We start from the raw sequence: 18,663 nt of genomic DNA, 5'->3' as shown, positions 1-18,663 counted from the left end.
TTCAATAAGAAGAAAAGAAAGACAGACAAACATGTTAGGATCAATGGATAAGTTCATTTCCATTGCAAAGTTTATTAGTCCAAATGATGATGAATTTACTAGTCCAAATGATGATGATGAATTCTAATTCCAGTGTGAAGATTTTGTTCCAGAGTCACAGAAACTCTGGCCAATGTTTTCAAAATTGGCCAGTGAAATTTCAGGTACCACATTTCAGATACCATTCATCTCATTCTCCATCCAGACCACCCTAAGTATATTTAGCTTCTGGGACTGATTAGTATAACATTTCTCTCACTGATGTCAAAATAAGACACCCGGTGATGGGCTGCATCCTTTCTGTTTCTTCACTCGTTAGAGCAGAATCAGATTTTGAATTCTAGACCAGCACACGAAAACTATTAATTGTTCAATCTAATTGATTGATTCTAAAGTTTGTTGCAACAGCACATACAGGCTTAAGAAAGGGGTTATTGGTTGTTTTACAAAATAACCAGTGAGAGATTTACAGATATTGTATGATGCAACTGGAGACAAATATTCCAATACAAAGCTTTAGGATGCAAAGGATGCAAAGTTATTGTTTTTTGCAATATTATGAGTTAAGCTTAATTATTAAAGCATCCTTGTTTTTATGTGCATTACACATCAGATCTATTCTGTTCCATGTATACATTTTTGTTTTCCCCAAAGAACCTGTATTTTAAGACAATAAGATACTTTCCCCTTAAATATTATTATTATTATTATTATTATTATTCATCCGATATATTTAGTAAATAGACCCAAAGCAGTTATTTACTAAACAAACTATATTTAGTATATTTAGTAAATAAACCCAAAGCTGTTTTCACATAAGTCATTTGGAAAGGTGCCGTTCATTCTGAAATGAAGAAGAATTCTACTATTCAGTTTATTGTTCCAGATGTGCTTGCACTGTACCACTTCAGACTACAAATGGGACTCACATCACTGAATTTGCTTCCATATTTTTAAAAAGCACACATTAAAACTGGATGTCATGGAGAAGAGTCCTAACATAGCCATCTCCCTGACATTTTAGTTTTCTATGTGTAATATTTCTATGTGTAATAAAACATTCTAGTTTTCTATGTGTAACCCCAACACAGAGACACTCCATCCTGTGAGCTTCCTCCTACAGCCTGATGTGGTGCAACCCAGACCCAGGTTTACTACCTCATTAAGAACTAGGCCTGAGTCTATAGAATGCAACATTCTGCAACATTCTATATGCACAGATGATGCAGCAATAATAATAACAAGCCGACCCCGCACAGAGCATCTGTTCGCTCTTTGGGGCCGGCTACCCCTCTCTCTCTCCACCCCCCGTCTCCAGCGGGGCTGAGTGTGGCCGCCGCTGCCAGCGGCCTGGCCGGGCGTGCGGCCGCCGCCTCGCATCCGTGGCCTGGCCGGGCCCGCCAGCCGCCGCCTCGCATCTGCCCAGCCAGTCAATTCTCCTGGGTGTGCCTTAGCCAATCAGGTGCCTCCGCAGCCCAGCCAATCAGCTGGGCTGCCGGGACGCACATTCTAAAGGCACACCCAGGAGAATTATATATATAGATATAAGTAAATACTCTTTTTACACATACACACATAATAGGGCTTGCAGTTTTCAAGCATATGGATGCCTTATCACTCTGTGACTCTGTCTTCTTCTCTATCTATGAGGTATCATTCCCCATACTTTCCAACAGGAGAGTTTGTCCGCATTTTCTTGGGCATTAATGAATTTTTATGGGTTTCTGGGTTTTTGTGGTAGTGTGGCCAAGGTCTGGAACCTACTTGAGAAAATTTCTATCTTAAATAGTTTGGTCTGAGAGTTTCATGTCAGTGAGTGAGGCCCAAGCAGCTTTATGTTATAGATGTACTAGTAAGCAAGGCCCCTTGTTGACCGGGCAAAGTCATTTTGTGTAGTCATTTTGTCACTTACATATAATGTCCAAGAAATTAAGTTATGTCATAGATTTTTTTAATTAATGTCCTTGCAAAAGGGAAGTAAAAGAAGAGTTTGAAATATGTAGGATTTCAACTTCAAACATTCTTCATTTTATTGAATAATGACTATATATAATAGATGTAAATCATAGTGTATTTGAACCCGAGAAAGATCTTCTGTGTTTCTTGGGCATGATGTTTTGGGATTATTGATCTGATTATTGAGTTTAAAAATCTGTTGAGAACAATAAGAGTTAAAATATTATATTCAGAATTACAATAAATAAATAAATAAATAAATAATAACTCAACCTTTCCCTGAGTCATTCTGGTGTTAAAAAGTAGTGCATTCAACTAATGTAATAAATGGCAGGATTGTTCATTTAAAAAAAAATTAACATTTATATTCCACTCCTCCTCCAAGGAGCCCAGAGTGGTGTACATAGTTATTTTTCTCCTCACAACAACCCTGTGAAGTAGGTTAGGCCGAGAGAGAGGTGACTGGCCCAGAGTCACCCAGCAAGTATCATGGCTGAATGGGGATTTGAATTCGGATCTTCCCAGTCCTAGTCCAGCACTCTAACCACTACACCATGCTGGCTCCTCAAAATTTGGTACCTGTAGGTCATCGGGAAGTATGACTTTATTTTGCACAAACTATCTCTTCAAAATATATAATAGATGCATTTAAAGAAATTTGTTTTTATTGTACAGAAGCATGTAAGTGCCTCTTTCTATATGAAGACCACTTTTTGAATATTCAGTACCGAAATTATGAGATCATATACCACAAAGAAGCAGAAAGGATTCATTATGAATGAAACTACTGTACTTCACTTTGGGATACCTTCACATTTCTTTGGGGACTGAACAGAAGTTACTCCTTAAAAAAATTCTTTAAAATTTTGAACTCAAATCAGCATAAGGAAAGGAACCTCAAAGCCCATCTAATCTACCCTCTTATACTACAATTAGCTCAGTGATGAAAATAATAATCTGAGCTCATTTGAAATTAGAAGAATCAATGGCTGAAAAATACTTCAGAGTTGGATTTTCTTTTCTGATATGATAACGGTAATGAATTTGTTAGAATTCAGCGCGTGAGTATAAACTTGAAAGAATCACATGGCTCAATAATGGCTGACACAAAATGCAACTGCAGCCAAGCCAAAGTATATTTTCTTGTTATAGCATTGGAAGGCCTTTGGTTTTCATTCAGAAAAAAGGTCAAGTATCAATTAGACACTATTTTACTCCACCAGAGGGCAGAGTTAGCTCACCATAACATAAACCAAGCCCCCCCCCCCCCCCCCGAAAATTCCAAAGCATAATTCTTGGTTATTTTCTCTCTACCAATTCAAAATTCAAGATGGGTTCAGCAAAAGGTAATCTGAGATTTTTATGCCTCATATCCACTCCAAGTTGATGTTTTGAATGTCAAGGAAGGGTTTGTTTACCCTATACAAAACCCAGTGTGCTTTCAGCTGATTTTCCTGCAGTGAATATGGACCCGTGAATGAAACTAAGAGAAGCTCAGAAGATGCAAAGATTAAAATGCTGACCAGAAAAACCAAATGGATTGTTAGGAAACTAGAAAATATCTATCACCTTTTGTCAAATGGCTTAGCCCCAGAAAAAATATTCTGTTTGCTTTAGCCACTCATCAGTTCTACAAGAGGAATAACTGAAAGGAGTGGAAAAGAGCAGTTTTAATTGGCTTCAAGATTATGAGGCTGGTAATGGCATCCCAATAACTTGACATGAAAGGCTGTACTGAGGTCAAACCACACAATAGAAAATGCAGCAGAATGTATGGAAAAGAAGATGCAGCAAGGTCATATGGGAAACCCATGATCCTACACACGAGAGTGAAGCAAGGTGTTTAAACTGTGCTCCATGCAAATCATACACATTTTTCACATGAAATCCCACTATAGTCACCTTAAACCATTGATGGAGTAGATATCTGCTCCCAAGGCAAATATTTTACTTACTTGAGAAAACTGTACCAGATTTATTCTTCTCCATTTATTGTTTGATTAAAGCAACCTGTGAATTGAAATGGCTCCGATGCAACTGAACCAAAGCTTAGTACACTGTCCCAGGGATCTAGCCCTCATAGATCTCTTGTGCACAGAAATCCCATTAATTTTGGTGGAAGGAAACTATACATGTCCACAAAAGAATGTGCAGCCTGTCTTGGGAGCAAATTACTGGGTCAAGGTTTGCATTGCCTGATTCTCTGTTGAACAGACTACTGTAAAGGGCTGTGCTAGCATAGCTCTGGGCCAAATGGCTCAGAGGACTGCAATGAAGTCCTCAACCAGAACCTGACAGTTTCATTTTCCATGAGAGATCGGTTAATACATCTGAAGCTGCATACCAACAACCAGGAGTCGCAACACATTTCCCCAGCAGTGAAGCCTAGCTTCATACATCAGAATGTCAGGGAGAGATCTACTAATCAGAAAATAGAATGTTGATTCAATTGATTGTCTTTCCTCACCTCCTTCATGCTTCAAACTGTCTGCCTTTTATATTTTTTTAAGTGCAGCATGTGCTTTCATTCCACTGAATATTTGTTCCTCACCTTAGTTACACAAACATGCATGCACACACTCTTTATTTGTTTATTGTTTGATTGATTTAAATGAAAAAGTGCTTTGGGGAGAGAGAAGGAAGTGGCCTTGTTGCATCACAGGGAGCCAGCTAATCAGCACTCTCCACAGCTGGCTTCAGTTGCGAACCAGAACAGGCTTCCTCTGTGCTTGATCTTTAAGAGAAGAGTGTAAATCCGAACAAAACACCGTGAGAGTATGTTTCTACAGTGGGCTCACCACCAAAATTTACTATGTCAGCACACACCCCAGCCTTGTGTTAATCCTTCTGTCTCCATTGGGGAAATGGGACACAAAAAGAATCCAGGATAATGCTTTGCAGTAATTAAGTCTGCTACCACAGAAATCATTGTCATGCAGAATATGACCAAAAGCCCAGCATGATTTGTTTGAGCTAGCAGAGGATGGGCAATACTTTTAAAGATACTACATACACTTCCTTTGGCATGGCTCTCTATTTCATCCACAGTAGATGAATGTTGATTGCAAACTTTAATGTTGGTTTTTTCATGCATATTTTTCTCATATTCTCGGACATCTTCCAGTGACATATCTGCAAAAGTTCAAGACGTTGGGATTTTTTAAAAAATCAATTTAATCCAGATTTTAATAAAGGAAGAATCTAGGGGGGAAATGTTTCTTGCAAAAGCCAAAAAGCAGGAAGCTTTATAAGGTATCACTCATAAGGATAGTTAAACCAGCCAAGGAAGGTATAAGAAGGTTATACAGAAGGAAATCATAGAATGAGGAGGCTTGGAAGCTAGGATTTTTGGGGGACGTGAGCTAGGCAAGGAGGTGCTGGAATGCAGGCTTTGCTAGAGGCAAACATCTTCTAAAATGAATTTAGAAGATTTTCTGGGAAACAGAGGAAAGATTAAGTAATAACTCAAGGATTTACTTACCTTGTCCAGAACTTTCTACAGTATTGTATTTAATGACACATTATGCTTTATAACAACATTATACTTTTATTATTTTAACATGACATAACTTAATTTTCAGAAGTTCTGCAAGTCAAATACTCTGTGGGGTGTCTGTTTAGTACTAGTAAATAACAAATTTATTTCAAGTTTCAAACTCTTAGGAAGGCAAGTCCAGCTACAGTGAACAGGATATATACAGTATGTCTCTTGCATTCTAGAGCTATCCAATAAAACCATATGTGGCCAAATTCTAAAACACTGGGAGGGAGTGGAAGCTGAGTATACTTGGGCATTTCCAGCCCAGGGCTCTGTGGGATTCCAGTGTACACTTGGAGTTTCATTGGGCAGGGACTACCTACTCTTTTCAATGTCAGCAAATGCACTTATGTTTCAGTACTAAAGTATGGATAGGATTCAGCACATCGACTTCATAGCCCATTGTTGTATGAAACCCTAACACAATACTTTCCATCATCACTCCCATGAGCCAGAGCTTATCATATTTAAGTATTATCATGCTTTTCCTCTCACTTAGAATGAAGCTTTGATTAAATAAGCTTATGAGCAATGGAAATTGCATGATCACAAGCACTTTTACGAAGGAAAGTACACTGTCTTCATTAGCAACAATTCAGTGAATAATAATGAAATAATGTATTATGGCAAAGCTAATTGCATATTAAGTTGCAATCCTATGCATACCTACCTGGAAGTAAGACACATAAAAATAGCACAACTACTTCTGAATAAATATGTTAAGGACTGCAGATTAGTGTTTAATATTAGGAGTAAAATATGTAGGCCAGCAAAATGCAGACTTTTTAGATTAGCAATAGCACTTACATTTATATACCGCTTTATAGCCGGAGCTCTCTAAGCAGTTTACAATGATTTAGCATATTGCCCCCAACATTCTGGGTACGCATTTTACTGGCCTCGGAAGGATGGAAGGCTGAGTCAACCTTGAGCCCCTGGTCAGGATCGAACTTGTAACCTTCTGGTTACAGGGCGGCAGTTTCACCACTGCGCCACCAGGGGCTCTATATTAGATTAGGCCAAATCCTGAGCTGTTGCACAGTAGTCCATTGAATTCACTCAAGAACATCTACTGATATACATTCTATTGAATATGTAGGTTTAACAAATATTGAATAACAATCATATACTTGAAAGAAGGTCCTCACTTTTTTTTCTTGTGCAGCAAAATATTAAAGTCTCAAGTGTTCAAACACATTTTAACCATCTGGATACTAATTTGCCATTATCCAGCAACAGTAATCCCCCAGGCATGATTTCCCAGAGAAGTGCAAGTGCAACAGAAGGCTACACATACCTACAGCTGTGCTCACGGTTCTCAAAGGATGTGTACAGAACATTGCTTTTGTGGGGCAACTTCCCCATTACTGCTGCCAATATCCCATGCTGCTTCTGTAGCTTGACATAATGAAGGAGAAGGGGAGCCTAGCTATTGTGGAGGAGGGGTAGCCTTGCAAAGGGGAAGGCGGAGAAGGCCTTTAAACATTTAACAAAACTGAAGACTTTTGCACTCTGGAGATATATATGGAGGAACTGCATGCTGTCTAAATAAGCATGGATTAAAAGAAAAGAATATGGCCGCATATGCATGTTACATGGAACCATGGGTCCAATGGACCTGTGGCTCCGATCCTCCCACTCTGCTCTCCCGTTCCAGTTTGGATGTCACAGAGAGCTCCCTCTCTGTAGAGGAGTGGGAATTGGCTGCTGGAACTTCTTTCTTTACTGAAGGTCAACTCTAGCAGCCAATAGCAGCTGGAGTGAGGGAGGAACTCTGTATATCTGGCAAAACAGCCAGACTGCGGTGCCGCATTCAGACATAATGCTGGCACTGCAGAACAAAACCTAGGCAGGGAACCTCACTACAAACCGAAGGTACAAACCATTGTTTGGAGAGCAAAACTGCAGGTCCATTTTGTGTTGTAACTGCAGTTGCCCGTATTCAGATTTACGGAAACTGAAACCAGAGGCCTCTTCACCTCCGGTTTCGTGTTACGTGCGAATGTGGTGATATATATGCAATCTTTGTATCTATAATAGAATGGTATTGCTGTAAGGAATGGCTAGTCATGCACTCTGTGTGTGTACATTTGTGTGTGTACATTTGTACATCTGTGTGTGCACTCTGTGTGTGTACATTTAATAGCAATAGCAATAGCAATAGCACTTACATTTATATACCGCTCTATAGCCAGAGCTCTCTAAGCGGTTTACAATGATTTTTAGCATATTGCCCCCAACATTCTGGGTACTCATTTTACTGACCTCGGAAGGATGGAAGGCTGAGTCAACCTTGAGCCCCTGGTCAGGATCGAACTTGTAACCTTCTGGTTACAGGGCGGCAGTTTTACCACTGAGCCACCAGGGGCTCCTGGTGGCACATTTAAATATTCATTTAAGGGCCCAGTCAACCACTGCTGCTCCTGTAGGGAGGAGCAGGAGTGGGGCACGTGGGGAGGTCTCTGGGGATAGGGGGCTGCAGCTTGGCCATTATGTGCCAGCAACACTGCAGCTGTGACCAAGAGAGGTGAGGGGGATGGAGTAGGAGGAGCAGGAGTGTGGCTCAGGTCAGGGTGGAGAGATCTCTGAGGTGAGGGGGGCTGTGGCAGGGGCTGAGGGGAGAAATCAAGTACTAGCGTGCAGATGCTCTCTGCAGGTTAAGCTAGTTTGTTTTAAAATTTCAGATGGCAGTTTTAATCTTAAAACTCAGTTTTATGTGGAATCATTTTGAGTCATGAATTGATATTATAATTGCAAAATATCCAACAGTCACACATAGCAGCAAGCAAGATTGTGACCAATGGAATTATGTTGCCTTGTTAACAGTTAAAGATCATGCTTAGGACAGCTTATGCTACCTAAGAATTGCAGGATCTAGCTGTCTAATACCTCAGCCTTGGTAAACACTTGCAGTAAACTACTTTTATGCACTGGATGAAGAGAGTCATATATTAACTCAGTTTAATACTTTACTACCTGCAATATTACTATCTGAAACTCCACTAAGCCTCAGTCTTCCATGTGCCTTGGCAACTTTCCACATTCAGAAGGTGGAGGAAAGAACAAGAGTGGACTTATTCCTAACCAATAGAGAGGAGCTGGCCAATGAGGCTGAAGTTGTAGGAACCTCACCAGAACAACATAAATGATGAGAGGTCAGGATTGCAGTTTAAGATTGATAAGGAGCCGGTCAGGAAATACTTATCTACTTTAAATGAGCTCAAATGTTCAGGGCTGGAAAAAGTGCATCCCAAAGGTAAAGTTGTGCTGTCAAGTCGGTGTTGACTCCTGGCAACCACAGAGCCATGTGGTTTTCTTTGGTACAATACAGAAGGGGTTTACCAGTACTAAAATAACTTCTGTACTTGAGAAATCCTGTAGAATGGGTGAAGTACCACAAAACTGGAGATGAGATAATATTGTCCCAATATTCAAGAAAGGGGAAAAGGAAGATAACAGGAAACTACAAAGCAGTCAGTCTGACTTTGATACTAGGAAAGATACCAGAATAGATTATAAAGCAGTCAATCTGTATGCATCTTGATAAAAGTACAAAAGTTTAGTAAAAGCCAGTATGGATTTGTCGGAAATAAATCCTGTCAGTCTAATCTCATCTATTCCCCCCTTCCCCCCACTGGCTTAGAGGATTGTGAGAATGCTAAGGATGTAAATAATCTTAATTTCAGTAAATAATTTTTCAAAGTTACCTTTGATATTTTGGTTAGAAAACTGGGCAAATGTGGGCAAGATGATGTTGGGTAGATTCAAAACTGGTTGAAAAACCACATTCAGATCAATGGTTCCTCATCAAACTGGAGGGAAGCTTTGAGTGTGGTGCACAGGGCTTTTTCTAGGACCAGAACTCTTCAACATTTTTATCAGTAACTTAGATGAAGGAGTGGAGGAAACCCTCATCGTATCTGCAGATGACCAAAAACTGGGAGGGATAACTAACAAGGTAAATTTGAATTTTATTTCTATTTCAGAAGACAGAAATAGACATTTGAAAGGACCTTGATAGAATAGAAAACCAGTTTAAAACTAACAAAATGAAATGCAGCAAAGACGAATGCAAAGTTCTGCACAAAGGCAAATAAATAAATAGATAGATAAATCTATTTATCTATAAGTAGATAAATAAGCACAGGTATAGGATGGGATACCTAGCTTGGCAATAGTACATGTAAAGATAATTTAGGGGTTGTAGCCAATCACATGCTGAACATGAGTCAGCAGCAGTGTGATGCAACTGTGAAAAAAAAAAGGCTAATATAATTTTTGGCTGTATTCATAGAGCCATAATTTCCAAGTCAAAGAAATAATAGATCCACTTTTTTCCACACTGAGTCCTCGTCTGGAGTACTGTGTTCAGTTCTGGGTGTTACACTTTAAGAAAGATGTAGGCAAACTGGAATGTGTTCAGAGGAGGGCAACAAAGATGGTCAGGTAGCTGGAAAGCAAGAATTAACTGGGTACTAGTGGGCCCAGGTGCAGAGCATCTGCGCCTCTAGTTGGGCCCAGCCATCCCCGCCCCCATGCCGCTGCCACCGTCTTACCCCGGGGGGCTAGGGCCAGGCCGTCCCGCTGCCGCCTCCCTCTGCCTTGCCATCCTCCTCCTCGGGGTGGCGGGCCTTTGCCCGCCGCCCTTCCTGCTCCCGCCACCTGTCATCCTCTCGCCCTCCTCCTCAGGGTGGCAGGGCTTTGTCTGCCATCCCAACTGCCTCCTGACATGTGTCGCCCCAACCGGTTCCTGGTGCATGTTCCTCCCTCCCGCTCATGCACGTGTCGTCCCCTCTGGGCCCACCACTGGTCGTGGCTGCAGCGGGGGTGGAGCTTGCCGCATCCCCACGCATCCCCTCTACAGGAATTAATTATATAGAAGATGTTTAGCCTGGAGAAGAAAACATCGAGAGGGGACATGATAGCCATCTTCAAATATCTGAAGGGCTGTCACATAAAAGAGAAGGCAAAGATTTGTTCTCTGCTGCCCCAGAGGGCAGGACTAGAATGAATGGGCTTAATTTACAGGAGAGCGATTTCAGCTAAATATTAGGAGAAAAGTCTCTAAGAACAGCTTGACAAATAAGCCAGTTCCTCCATGGGGTGGGCTAGTTCTCCCTGACTGGAGATCTTCAAGCAGAGTTATCTGTTGGGGATGCTCTAGCTCTGGATTTCTTGCATTGAGCAGGGAGTTGGGCTAGATGGCTCCAACACTATAATTCTAAGCTGTTTGGCTCCTGTGCTCTGGAGCGTATAGGGTCAAGTGCATGTGGGGACAAAAGAAATCATTCATTTCTAAGCATGTGCAGGTAGTGAGAGACAGAAATGTACAAATAAATGCGTCATATAAACATATGGCATGGCTCCTCTTTCCATTTGGAAAAACAGCCATGGTAGATGAGATGGGATATGATATGTTGGGGAGCAGGTTTCTCTTGTAGGGTTTACATTTACAAAGCAAATAACAGCTCAGATGGAAAAGTGGGACAACACAGAGCATTGAAAATACACCAGCAAGCTGAAAAATCAACTTGACATTAATTTATCTTTTGCTTATGCACAGAAGCAACAAAACCCAGACTAGGGCAGCCTAGCCTGGGTTTGGTTGCCTGTGTGCACCGCTGGGATTGAGCCCAATCTCAGTGCTGCCCTCGTGGATAACCCGAATTTTTAAACTCTCGCCTTTAGCCAGGGTTAAGGGCACAAGTGCTCCCTTAGCCCCGGTGCTGGGGTCCTGTGGATGCTCAGGCTGCACACAGAGAAAGGCGCCTAGAGCACCCATCTCATAGGGGTATCTTCCAGACATCCAATGCACCGAGCTTGTCATGCAGTGTATTGTGGGGATATCTGGAGACCGGGACATATTGTCTCGGCCTCCTGAGATCCGCAGTGCTTGAAACAGCATGGATCATCTGGAAGTGCGAGCCATGCTCCTAGCAGCATGTGCTGGATCGCCAGGGTGTTGGGGGAAGGTAAGTTGGCCCCTGCCTTCTCCCCTGCCTGCCCTGTCGGTCATGTGAATAGCCTTACTGTGTACTAAAGGCATAGGGTGGCGATCCATATCCTGGCTAGTGCTCAGTTTCTAATGGTCCTTCATCTCAGTGTCCTTGTGTTAATTTTCCTAAGGATGGTTGACAGCACTAATCCTGGTTCTGACACTTTTACTTTGATCAAGTCACCTAATCATTCCTTCTAACTTTTCCAGCTGTAAAATACAGATGATAATCCTTATTTCACAGGCTGCAATGACGATTAATGTGTGAACTGTGCTTTGAAGATTAAACATTCTAAGCTCTATTGTTGCTCAGGCTCTTCCAAATTTTCTTCTCACTACTGTTGTATTTGCAACAGTTTGGGAGTGATATCTTTTCCTGCTATATAACTCTATGGTAGTGTCCTTTCCCTTTTCTACCCACTACAGCACACACAGTTGGGTCCTTACTCATTAAAAAATGTACTAATCTGTTCTCCGTCTTGTGATTTTGAATCTTATGCCTTTGGTGATGGTTAATCTACTGCCATCTTGAATCCCAGGCAAAGCCCAGCCTCCTACCAGTGCTGAATTGAGTCAGTTCTCACTAAATTTAAGATTAGATTTGGTGGGTATAAATATTGTGAACATTTGTGGCTCAGTCGTTATTCAGACTCTATCACTTACTTTCCATCTGTGATTAGTGCATATAGTTATGCACAGAGGGCAAACTTGAAAAGCAAACTGAATGTCAAAGTTATGGATATTGTAAATGTGAACATAAGCAGACTTTTTCATGGAAACAATGACTGGACAACAGGGATTTCGAAAAGATCTAAGGCACAGAGCTTTAAAAACGATATCATTTTATATATTCCTAGATTCTGCGTAGAATCCCTAGCAACAGCACATCTGCAATGACACCAGGCTATGTTGGTTGTTGGAGAAACCATACTGGTTGCTGGGGCCAGCCCTTCCTTCTGCTCCATTACCCAGTGAGTCTGAATCAATCAACAAGGCTTCCCTGGACCCCATCCAGTCACTTGTCAGCAGCGGTGGTTTGGTGTTGCCCAATCTGCCCAGATTGCACCCAGCCTTGTGTATCGAGCAAATCTGTGCCCACTGTCAGAAGTTTAGTACCACTGGCACACAGGAAATAACACTTGCTTATATTGTTCTTAGAAAATTCAAGCGCAAAAAGATTGGGACAAAGTTCTGCAGAGATGAAGTATGTATACTAAATAAGGAATGATATTCATTCTTGTTTTAACCCAGGTAAAGAATTCTTTCATGGCCTATAACTGACCCTAAATTACAGGAGAATGAAAAGAAAATATTCACTTAATCCTTAGCCATCTGCATTTAAGGATTTATTAAAACTGCAACAAAGGCCTCATTTTAGAAGAAAGTTCTCAAATATATTACAAGATTCATAGCTAGTGTTAAAGTAGGCAAATCCACATAACATTACTAATGTCAGTAGGGCAATGCTTCCATCAACAGGTTTAATTAGATGACTACTCAAAATTGCCAATGAGTATGGTTTAGGAGCATGACAGATTATCTTAGGGTCAGCTAAAATGTTCAGAAACTGATGTGGAGTAGCCCTATCGTATGACTGGATGACAAATGCACATGTGATTCAGACTCAGTTCTTAGAATTAGTCCCAGAACATCCAATGGAACATTTATTTTATGCTCCCAGTATTACATGCCCTTCTGATCCTCTCTCTTGATTATTCCTAAGCTACAATTAAACATTTTCAGAATGGCTGTGACTGATTCACAAATGTTTATTGTAATTAACGATTTTACTGACTCTTCTTTTCATAAAAATATATAAAACCTTTGACATATGTATCGTATAATTAGAACATGCTAACAATATTGATGACTAGCATTACCTTGTAATGCGCAGTTATTCTTACAACTGCAGCCTAGCATGGATTGGATCCAGGGATGATATGTTGCTGTATAAGAACCAGTGGGATCTAAATGGTTTCTGTTATGTCAATTTTAACAAGCTTTCATAATGCTAGTTTGCTTATCTGAATGGCTTTAAAACTATACTGAAGTTGAAATAATGGACCAGTGCAGATGTCGCATTGAACTGTGGACTGGAGTTCAGGAGGTCATGAGTTTATGTGCTTCATCCCTCCCATCTTGCTCACGTGAAAATTTCTGTTATTTCCCCCTATCCTGGTTCAGCTTTACATGGACACTTTCCAGATTAGACCCTGCAACGGAGTCATGACATCTCTCTGAAGTGTGCTTCCGCACTTCCTGTGCTATGACACTGCATTCTGTATGCTGACAGCAGGGTGCCGTTCATATTTCCAATGCCTTGTTTCGAATTTAATCACTGCAATATAGTGCTATAATGTATATCCAGCATTAAAAAGTTGCTGTTTTTTCGGGTTGTTAGTTTTCGCGAGACTGCTCCCCTTGCTGGGCGCTTTGCTATTTACGTTTTGAATGTGATTTGCCTGAACACGATTTTGAATGCGATTTGCCTGAAGCATTTTGCTGCTGTTGAGCGGCTAATCTGGAAAGTGCCATGTAACCATTAACAACCCTGGTTAAAGAAGCACTGCAACTCCAGTTTTGATCCCAGTTTAAACCTGCAATTTGGTGGCTCACTCCCACTCCCTAAATCATGGTACTCTGGTAAACATACCACAGTTTAGCGAGTAGGAACCAAAGTTGTTTTCGCTCATGTTGTTTTCAAACCATGGTAAACCAGGCCTGGTTTGAAAACAACATGAGCCAAAGTAGAACTTCCAAGGCCGAGATGGGTGCACAATCATGCTAGGAAGTCAGTACTGGTGTAGGATTGTAATCAAAGCCATAAAGCTTTGCATACATTCTCAACCACAACTGAAATGGATGGCTCAAAAACATGATATTTTAAAATATGTCAGCAGTCCACCCTGTTCCGATTCTAAAATTTCTTCTGCAGCTTTGGCTTTGAATAATGCATTAACACAAAACTCTGTATATTTTGAAGGAAATGAAGGAATGCAAAAGTTATCCTCCACAAGGGCCATCTTAAGAAAGGCTACTGGAGCACAACTGATATGGCCTTGTGGCTATCATGTGCAATTATTTTTGAAAATGTGACTTACCATACCACTCATCCACCCATGCAAAAGCCTGTCTGTGACCAATCAGCAATATATCTCTGACCACCTGTCAATCAGAACACAGTTAATGACATTTGTGAGGAGAGAAAAAAAATCAGGAAGAACATCCTACAAGACATTTCAATTCTATCTAAACTCATCAATTGGTATGGAGGAGAGTCCATACCAATCCACAATGGCACATTTAAAAAACAGGGTTCCAAAAACTCCAAGAGAAAAACTAATTCAGATCCATTGCTTATTTTTAATATATCTATTGGTTGAATGTCCAAAAAAAGAAGAAGAAGAAGAAGAAGAAGAAGAAGAAGAAGAAGAAGAAGAAGAAGAAGAAGAAGAAGAAGAAGTCCAATTGGCCCTATTCCAGATAGCAAAAACACATAGATTGATGGGAATGACTACTTATATGAGAGTAAGTGCAATGAATAATTACATTTTCAGAAATTGAGCTAATATTTACATCCCTTAAAACTGAATTTGTTGATTCCACGTTAAAAAAGAGACAGTGCCTTTCAAATATTACGTCCTATCAAATCTTACAAGCTATTAAAATAAACAAAACAAGCAGATCACACCCTGGAGAGATGATTTACCAATCTTTTAAATTTTAAAATTATTTTTCAGGCACAATACAACAAAATAAGAGGCTTTGTTGCAGAATGAGATCAGAATTTTAGAATGGGGGCTGACATCCAAAGTAACGCTATGCATGTGCTATAGAAGAAGGGCAATTGTCGCCAGTCTCCCCTTCCCTCTAAAGTCTCCTGAAAATATGACCCTGAGGGGCATGCTGCAGTCCGTGTCTGCTGCTGTTGTGCTAAATTTACCTCGCTGTGTAAAATGTTACAGTGGTATGAATGGGCACCCCTACCCAAGAGAGCCACTTAATTAAAAGGAAATACACTAAAGCTGCAATCACAGACTAAGGCACTTAGAAAGAAGAGATGGTGGAGCTTCCAGTATTTTAAAACAAGCTAACAGTGCTCAGCAACACACAATAAGAACATAAGGGCAGTCCTACTGGATGACTCCGAGTGTTCATCGAGTCCTCTCTAGGTTTGGCAGGGCTCAGCAAGTGGACTCATCTTTGGATGAGTGGCAGGCTCCACTGCCATAAGGGCACTCTCCCCCTTTGGGATGCAGGCAGCAAGCATAGGCGAAAGGACCATTGTACCCAGCTGCAGTGTCCCTGGGCAGTCCTTCTAGATGTTTGCAATGGTGTGCTCAAGACACTGATAGTGATGACAAGTAGTCATGGAAGAGCTGCCCATTGCAGTAGCTCTTGCATCAGCCTGCCCCCACACCCATCCAAGCAGAGGAGGACCCACTCATCATTGTAATTTAGCAGTCTCTTCTCCAGCCCCTAGAAAAGAGAGTGCCATGCAATGGTAGGCAACTGAGCAGAGCCCCCTCCCCATCTCTCTCTGGGCTTCCCTGCCTTACCTCCTCTTCCAATTCTTTCTTTTGGATGAAGTCTGAGGGGAAGTGTGGCCCCCTATTTGCTCAAAGAGGAAGGCAGGCTGGGGAGGAGAGTGCTGAGCACCACAGTGTCTACCATGTATATGGTGGGGAGCGCAAACAGTAGCAGTTGCTAAGGCTTGATCTTCTTTGGGGGCAGGGGAGGTATCAGTGGTGGACTCCTCCAGGGCAGTGGGCTCTTGCCAACTGCTTGAGGGTGCAGCCCTGTGACATAAGCACTTTCAAGTCTAGCATCCTGTTCCCAACACAGTCAACCAGATGCCTACAAAAAGCCTGCAACCAGAGTATAAAAGCATTGGTTCTTCCCAGAATTTGGTACTCAAAGGTATACTGCCTCTGATGGGTGGGTTGGGTGGAAGTAGAGAGTGTAAGCCAAGAAGCCATTCTAATTCTAAAAAATAGCAAGTAGTGAACTACCAGCTGCACATAACCTTCCTAGCCCATCAGGGAGCAGGCTAGAGAGAAGTGTTGGAGTTGAAGGGTTATTTGCATGGGCATATAAGGGTGTCATGGATAAACAAAATTCTGGACTAATCTGGCCTCCGTGCCTTGACATGAGAGGAGCCATTTTTTTGTTTCATAGCTACCTGGAAGCTGGAAAGCATCACCTTTTTGTATGTGAACTGTGCACCAGTTTTTGTGTTCAAGTACCAAGGCTACTGATAATAGACCAGCCTGACTTTCACCAGGAGAAAGAATGTGAATAAGCAAAATAATATTTCTGTCTCCACTTGGAGATAACATTTCAAAGACTGAATAATATAAACGAAATGATTGTTTCAAATTAGGAGGGGCTGTTGAGTGGTAGCTTTCCATTATTAAGTGAGATGCTCTGAGCCACATACACACTCAGAGAAGAAACTTAGAATAATGAGCTGACCACATTTTTCAAACAGCCAGCCTAAGGGCTGTGCTGTCTAAAGACTTGAAACTTTTAAAAGTTACTTTTAGAAAAGCAAGATAGAGCCAGTCTTTCTAAAAGACAAAAAATGTTTCCAAGAAGCCAGGAGATTTTAAGAGCAACTTTTTAATACATACTAGAGCTAGCTTTGGGGGGCTGAGAAGGAGGAGGGGGGAGAGAGAGAGTTTTTCAAGCCTTGATTGATTATTGATTGTTTAATTTCAAAGAAGGTCTGTTTTCATTTATGTATTTATTTTAATGCAGATCTTTTTTGTAATGGCAAGTTATTCTTTATATGCAAGTTCCCCCCCCCCCGTAAATGTTTTTCTCTTCCATGAAGAGTCTACTTTATCAAACCTCTGTAGCATAATGTTTGCATTGGATTTTGTTAGACAATAAAAGCTATGTAGAAAAGAAGAAAAGAGCCCACTATACCCAAATACTGTTACAGAATTGACATGGTGTTTATTCCAAGATAAGAGGACTGATCAGGGTAAATCAAGTTCCTGGCAGGTCTGGCCCCTTTTCTTGAAAGATTCTCATCTTGACAAGGGCATCTGGTGGGTAGGTAGAGCTTCCAGCATTATGACAGGATGGACCTCCCACAGTTATCTACTCCCATTACAAGGTTTCTAGAAGCTAGGTGGTGGGCATGAAGGGTAGGCATGGACAGAGGCATCATGTTGGTGCTGTGGACTGAAGAATGCATTCGCCACTGCGATGGCTCTTGTCACCTCCAAGAAATGGGAGTGGACATCTGTGGGAAGCCTGTCCTATCATAATGCTGAAAATTTTGCTAGTAAAAGGTAGAAAAACGGGACATAAAACCAAGTATGAGTTTGATGTGCAAAAAACCTACTGGCTAGCATTGTATAGCTTGCTGCAAAAATAGTCTAGAAGACTGCTCACCATCTTGATCCTAGCTACAAGAACCTCCTTTCTCTGGGCATAGGTGGGATTTGGTGTCTTGAATTCACAAATAAACATCAAAGACGTAGTTGTGGCTAGAAAATTTTCCTGTTCCAGCGTGCTTCTATTTTTCTAGCTTTCACATACAGGTTGAGTATTACTCAAAGGAAGAACAACTCGCAAAGCTAACAAATTACATACAGTTTGAAAATGCAGATTGTCTCTGTGTTGCTGGGTTGAGGAAAAGGTGTTCCTGGCCATGCATGAAAGTGGGTGGATCTGGGGAGTCATAAACCCACAATGTGCATTATATTCTCTTTCACTGTCTCCCAGAAACATGAAAGCACATATGGTTAGCAAATAAACCCATACATATGGTATACTGGGATTCAGTATCTGAAGATCAGCTGATCTCTCTGGGAGGATTACATTTTAGAAAACCATGGCAGTCCTCTGAAATAAACAGAGAAAAAGAAAGAACGAAGCCAGAGGAAGAGAGAGCGATTAAGAGATTAAGAAGGGAGTAGGGAAAGTAAGATGGGAGCAGTAAGGGGAGGAGAGGGAGACAGAAGGGCAGAGAGTAAGAAAGAAGGGCAGCAATTGGGGGAGGGTTTCCAAGGGGCAACCAGGGAACCAGAGGAGCCCAACGGGGCAGCCGAGGAGAAGGACAAGGAGGAGCAGAAGGGTGGTAGAGGAGGGAGGCCCAAGGTGGAGGCGGCACAGGGAGAGA

General features: G+C 41.4%; 1 protein-coding gene across 2 annotated transcripts in view; it reads right to left on the bottom strand.

Annotated features, from left to right (window-relative positions):
• Positions 1-18,663, bottom strand: part of PITPNC1 (phosphatidylinositol transfer protein cytoplasmic 1) — a 231,697-nt gene that overhangs the window by 6,855 nt on the left and 206,179 nt on the right. Inside the window, exons 8-10 of one of the 2 annotated variants that reach the window (XM_053300515.1) lie at positions 14,630-14,693; positions 5,009-5,127; positions 8-2,191 (exon numbers count right to left, since the gene is read on the bottom strand). In XM_053300515.1, coding sequence (XP_053156490.1) covers positions 2,069-2,191; positions 5,009-5,127; positions 14,630-14,693 — 306 coding nt within the window. In that variant the 3' untranslated portion in view covers positions 8-2,068. Of the gene's footprint in view, positions 1-7; positions 2,192-5,008; positions 5,128-14,629; positions 14,694-18,663 lie in introns of those variants that run through there. The other variant, XM_053300514.1, reaches the window with a different exon arrangement.

The sequence above is a fragment of the Hemicordylus capensis genome, chromosome 2 (genome assembly GCF_027244095.1).
Source record: "Hemicordylus capensis ecotype Gifberg chromosome 2, rHemCap1.1.pri, whole genome shotgun sequence".
Lineage (NCBI taxonomy): Eukaryota > Metazoa > Chordata > Lepidosauria > Squamata > Cordylidae > Hemicordylus > Hemicordylus capensis.
The sequence above is the reverse complement of the archived record's forward strand: the minus strand, read 5'-3'. Positions and strand labels throughout refer to the sequence as shown.